General features: G+C 47.6%; 1 protein-coding gene across 2 annotated transcripts in view; it reads right to left on the reverse strand.

The window, feature by feature from the left end:
- Positions 1-5454, reverse strand: part of Nt5dc1 (5'-nucleotidase domain containing 1) — a 137356-nt gene extending 131902 nt beyond the window's left edge. For both annotated transcript variants that reach the window (XM_017802948.2, XM_008852195.3), the window contains exon 1: positions 5266-5454. In XM_017802948.2, the coding sequence (XP_017658437.1) occupies positions 5266-5358 (93 nt within the window). In that variant the 5' untranslated portion in view covers positions 5359-5454. The remainder of the gene's footprint in view (positions 1-5265) is intronic.
- Between the last annotated feature and the right edge of the window lie 546 nt (positions 5455-6000).

A 6000-nucleotide genomic window follows, 5' to 3' on the forward strand; every position in this document is an offset into this window, starting at 1 on the left:
ACTCACATCTTCAATCACTCCCAGAAAGGAGGGGGGAGGGGGAAGGGAGGGAAGGATGGGGGAGGGAAGGAGGGAGGGAAGGAGGGAGAGAGAGAAAATGGATATGGGGGGCGGCAAAGCTAAGAACTCTCAAAGCCTAGCCCCAGTGACAAGCTTTCTCCAGCAAGGCTGAGCCTCCTAAACCTCTGCAAGCAGTGCCACCAACTGAGGCCAAGTGTTCAAATATCTGGAGTCCATGGAGGACCTCCTCATTCAAACAAACTACAGGTAAACAACAATCCACATAAGGACAACTTTAGAAGACTATTTTTAACCCAGCCTCAGATGCATTTGAATGTGATGCAGAACAGTGGTCTGGAATCTGACAGCCATGTCCAGGATACACTGAGCAGCACTCTGACATCAACCCAGGACAGACTGTGACAGAGTGGTATATCACAAGGGAACAGCTAGCATAATACAAAAGAGTAAGTGGAAGGCATCTTACAGAAATATCTGGAAGATATGGCAGAGCTGGGTGAATTTGGGACATGGAGAACCAGTAAGGGACAGACACTGAGGGGACTGTCAGAGCTGGGGTGGTGGGGTCTGAGTGTCAGGAAATGAGTATGGAGAAAGCAAAAGCTCCTGTCAGATAGCACTGCTCTCTGTCCAAAAGCAAATTAAGAAACACCAAGTATAGCTTCCATTCAATGTATCGTGTCCCTTCTCCAGGTCAACTGTTAATAGTCCCATGTTATAGCAACACTATATAGCAATAGTTCTCAATCAAAGAGATGATTCAGAATGAGTGCTGCTTCTTAAAACAGATTCTAACCTACAGAGATGGGAGGTACCCTGGTGAGGCTTCTATAAGATTTTTGAAGGCCAGGGACCACTGACATACATTTGAAAAATAATTTTTAAAATGTATTAAATCACACCAAGTACAAAATATTGTTGACAATAAGGATCTGTCATGATCCTGCCTGCAAGGCCTAATGTCATACGGCTAACAGATATAAAGCACTCAGAAGTGCCTGGTAGGTGAACAAATCTATTGAAGCACTTGCTATCATCAGTCCTGTGCTAGTCACAAACCAAAGCACCACTCTAACTTTTATACCAGCCATTTCTATGGTATAAATATTCCCACCACGGCCTGTTTCAAGTTACTAAGAAGTTAAGGGCTTACATGCTTCTTGAACATTGAAGAGGCTTCCCTTCCACCAGCCAGTAATCCAGCTATGGTGCACCCACTAGGCTTGCCCTGGGTCCCAGCAGTTTGTAGTCTTGAACCAGTGGGGTTTGCACCTTTGAAAATTAGTGTGAAATAGGGGGCAGATGCCTTTCAGTGAAGGCCACATGCAGCCCACAAATTTTGTTTGGTTCCCACTAGTTTGTCAAATAAAGAACAACTAGGTAAATTCAAATTCCAGATTAATTAGCAAACAGTTTGCTTCTGATAAGCATATTCCATATAATAGTTGGGGCCTGCACAGAAACTAAGAATACTTCTGTAATTTGAAATTCAAATTGAGCTTGGTGCCCTGTATTTTAATTTGCTAAATCTAGCAACACTATAATACTGCTGCTGGAAAATGAGGCAATGCTCAAAAATGGAAAGATATCTCAAATTAGTTCAGATTTCCAATTTTCCATAAGTCAATCAGAAGACCTGGCAAGACAGAGCAGCTCATGCTCATGTTGGCAAGACTTAAGGCAGCTGTTCCTTCAGATGGGGTGCACACTCTCCAGTGCCAGACACGCCTCTCCCAACCACATATTTAGGTAAGCTGCTTGTTATCTGACCTCTCAGTCTGCAGCCTGAGAGGAACAGGAGTGTCATCTGTCATGTCCTCTGGGATGTTGCTCCTGAGGCCCTGGGGGAAGGGACACATACAGGTCCACATTTGTATATCATAATGCAGTTGTTGAAAGTCCAAAACACAAAAGGGAGAGCCTCACACAGCTCTCCCATTTAGCAGATTCCCCACTGACTTCTCCAGAACCTTCTGCAGTTCACCACCTTCTGAATAGCATCTGGTAGTTCAGGTTGCTATTCTTACTAGATCCCTGACTCTGCTGTGCCAATTCCAACTCCACAGCAGAAATCCTGCCCTGGGGCTATCCTCTGCACTTTATAGTCCTATACAGAGAAAACACAGAGGAGGCAGAGGAGGTAACAAACAGGAATTCAAACCACTCTACCTTGCCGGGTGACCTAGGCAAACTGGGAAGAACTTAACCTTTCTGTGCCTTGTGGTTATCATCTCTCTGCAGTGATGAACAGATTTCCTCCAGGGAGGCTACAAAAATTTCATCATAGCTAATCTTGTCAACTTGATTGGATTTGGAAACACCTTGGAGGCACACCTCTACACCTTTACGCATGTCTTTTGAGGCTGTTTCCAGAGAAGTTTAACTGAGAAGGCAAGTGTGGTACCACTCCAGGGGCAGGGGTCCCAGACTGAATAAAAATGAAATAAAAAAGGCAGTGGCGGGGGGGAGGGGGCAGATGGCTCAGTGGGTAAAGTGCTTGCCATACAACTGTGAGGGCCTGAGTTCAGATTCTCAGCACTTTCAGGTGTGGGCGTAAGCACCTGTAACCCCAGCACAAGTCGGCAAAGACAGGAGACTCCCCGAAGTTCTCTGGCTACCCAAACAAGATGAAATGGTGAGCTTCGGGGTCAGTGAAGAGACTCTGCTTCAAAAAATAAAGTGCAGGGGTCAGTGAATTGGCTCAATAGGTAGAGGTGCTTGCTGCCAAGTCTGAGAATCTGAGTTTGATCCCTAGATCCCACATGGAGGAAGGACAGAGACAACTCCTAAAAAGTTGTTCTTGAAATGCCCCATGTGTATATGTACACACACACACACACACAGCCAGTGAGACACCAACATTCCTCTCTCTCTCTCCGTCCCCCTCTCTCTCTCTGCTTCCTGGCTGTATATGCAATGTGACCAGCTGCCTCTTGGTCCTGCTGCTGTGCTTTCCCTGACTGAAACCCCACAAACCATGAAACAAAATTCTTCCTTCCTTGAGTTGCTACTTATCAGGTATTTGGTCACAGCAATGAGAAAAGTTAACTAATACAAATTCGATTGGTTCATATATACAGAACACCTATTAGAACAGTGGCTCTGTTGGGTGCAGTGGCCTGTGTCCATAATCCAAGGACTGAAGCTAGGGGGCAGGACAGGCAGATCTCAGGGTCCAGTCTAGCTGAAATGGGGGAGCTCCTGGTTCAGTGACAGACTGTTTCAAAAACAAGGCAGAGAGCAACAGAGGAATACACTTGATGTCGATCTCTGGCCTCCACATGCACACATGTGGGTGAAGCACACCTACACATTCATGCACACATATACATAAAAAGATAGTGGCAGTGTCATAATCAGTTACTAAAGTCCTTTTATTTATCCAGCCATAATTTACTGAGCCCAGTGTGCTCAGCACTAATGTTTAGGACAGAGAATACACTGTCAAACAGGCTGGTGCTAGGGAAATCTAAGGGGAGGCTTCCAAGAAGTAAATACGAAATGTTAAAACGTTGTGGTGAGTGTTGGGACAAATTAAGTTTAAGAAAAATTGGAGGTGGAGATGTGGCAAGTGTTTGTAAACTTTGGGGTGAGAGAAGAGGACCTGGGGATGGTTTCCTAAGATGACACTATTCAAGATGAGACCCAGCAGGGTGAAGAAACACTGTGCAGAAGGGAGGAGGCTGGCAGGTACAGGCAGCAGCATGTAGCAACACTCAGGAAGTATTGCCCTCTACCACAGGACCAGAAAGGAACTTTACACCATCTTTCTGCTATCAGGCTGCTGCCCACAGAGGCTGCCACCTGTGTATGGTTGATCTCTGGATCTCTGCTTCTATTCTGATGCTCAACACGCTGTAAGGCTTAGGATTTCTACACAGAACATAATCTGAAACACACCACGGTACTGTTTGCAACCTTTAACCGTCACTTAGATTCAAGGCTTGTGTTTGAGGATCTTCTATTCTGAAAATGTATGCTCACACACGCACAAAACTAGTTCATAATATGACAGTGATTAAACAACATTCCCTGTAAATGGTAAAAATAGATGAAATTCATAAAAAACTATTAACCAGCCAGGGATCTGAAAGGCATAAAGGAAGGAAAATAACACTCAACAATCTAAGAGAACTAGGTGTAAAGAAAAGTCTTGGGACTCTAGGTATGACTAAGGAAATCAGACCTAGGTAATAAACAGAAAAGGACAGGGGTGGCAAAAGGATCTGTACACAGAACACACCCGAGCAATTCAGGAACCACTCATGTTTAATCTAGTACCTACCCTGACTGAGGCATTGATAGGACTACACTGAACAGCCTTGGCTGATGTCTGCACCAGTGTTCTGCAGTACTACCCCAAAATGGTGAGATTTCCAAATGGTCTGGGTACAACCCATAAAAACAATTGTTTTTAACTAGGGGCAGCTCTAAGCATTGCACATCCACTGCTCACTTAATCCTCCAAGGGAAACTGAGAAAGAACTCGAGTTAAGTAATTTGCCCAGTGTCATAGAGCTAGTGTCCTAAACTGGAGACACATTCGCTGAGGAGTCCACTGTAATAGTGGTAATTCTTCAGTTTCCTGTGAAACCAAAGGAACAGAGAAGTCAGGACAATTAATATAAAGGTACAATCTACAAACAACACTCCACTCCCCTCACCCTTAGGGCGGTGAAGACCCAGATTCTGCAGGTTGCTGAGAATACTTTATTTAAAGTGCACAGACCAAGCAATGTGGAACAAATACTTATTTTCTTCTTCTAGTGAAGGCAAAAACAGGGCTAAGATGTTAATGACTTTTTCCAGCCAGCGTTCATTTCGATACAGTGACACAATTTTCTCACAGACTGCGGCACTTAAACTCTGGCAGGTTATCCCTTGGGCGTGCAAAAGGAAAGATGCAGACACATTTCATCCAAGTTCCAAAGCAAGTGGCTGCCTGGACACCCAGGGGGTGCCCAGAGAACTTGCAAAGAAAACGCCGGAAGCCGGGATCCGCAAAGACCCGCAATGCCACCTGCCCTAAAACCCATTCGCCCACAGGATTCCCCCCCACCCCATCCTGGGGCCCCTCGGCCGCCCCCTCCCTCTCTCTCCGCCAGCCTCGCAGGCAAAGCAGGCACACTTCCGCCCTGCTCCCGGCGGGGCGGATCCGGTGGTGCCGGAGACTCAGCGCAGCCTACACGGAGGATGCGCCGCGCGTCCGGGGCAGCCTGTGCCGCCCACCTCGCCGCCACTCACCCGGGCGCTCTCGGGCAGGTTGTAGCGGCACAGCGTGTGGTCCAGGTCGAAGCCCACCACGTCACAGGTGGCCAGGGAGAAGTACTGAGCCATGGTTGAGAGCGGAACAGCCCGCAGGCGAGGAGAAGCGCGCGGGCGGGACCCTCGGGGCCCTGGGGAGGCGCCGGGACGGGGCGTTTCGGGGCGGGGCCGGCCCGCCGCCCATGACCGTGACCGCCCTCCCGCGACCCGGACGCGCCTCGCCCCGCCCCACGCGCGGTCTGCGTCTGCGGTCCGCCCCCTCCGCGGTCCAGGTACCTGCACGCAGGCTCCTCAGCTAGCTCTTCGGCCTGCCAGTCTCCTGGGAACGCGGAGGAGGAGCTGAAGTGCCCATGTTGCGCCAGCTGGCACATCCTTCTTGCTTGGGGTTCCGGCAGAATTTATTGGAACTCCTTTTCGTCTTCCGGGCGCCGGACAAACCAGTGATCCTAATTAAACCTGATCCTTTATTCTTAAGTGTGAGGATAGTGTAAGCTAGAGGAGAAAGTGTTATGCACTCGCTGAGCCTAGTTTGGTAGGTCTTTTCGTCCACTTATCTGATGTGTTGAATGAAAAACTTTATACTTCATAGCTGCCTAAGTATAAGATTTGAAACGCACTCTACATCGGTTCATCCTTTGAAATGCGCTAGAATTTCTGTACACTATTGTGTGTGTGTGTGTGTGTGTGTGTGTGTGTGTGTGTAAGTACTAATAG

The sequence above is a fragment of the Nannospalax galili genome, unplaced genomic scaffold (genome assembly GCF_000622305.1).
Source record: "Nannospalax galili isolate Female #2095 unplaced genomic scaffold, S.galili_v1.0 scaffold546, whole genome shotgun sequence".
In the NCBI taxonomy this organism is placed as follows: Eukaryota; Metazoa; Chordata; class Mammalia; order Rodentia; family Spalacidae; genus Nannospalax; species Nannospalax galili.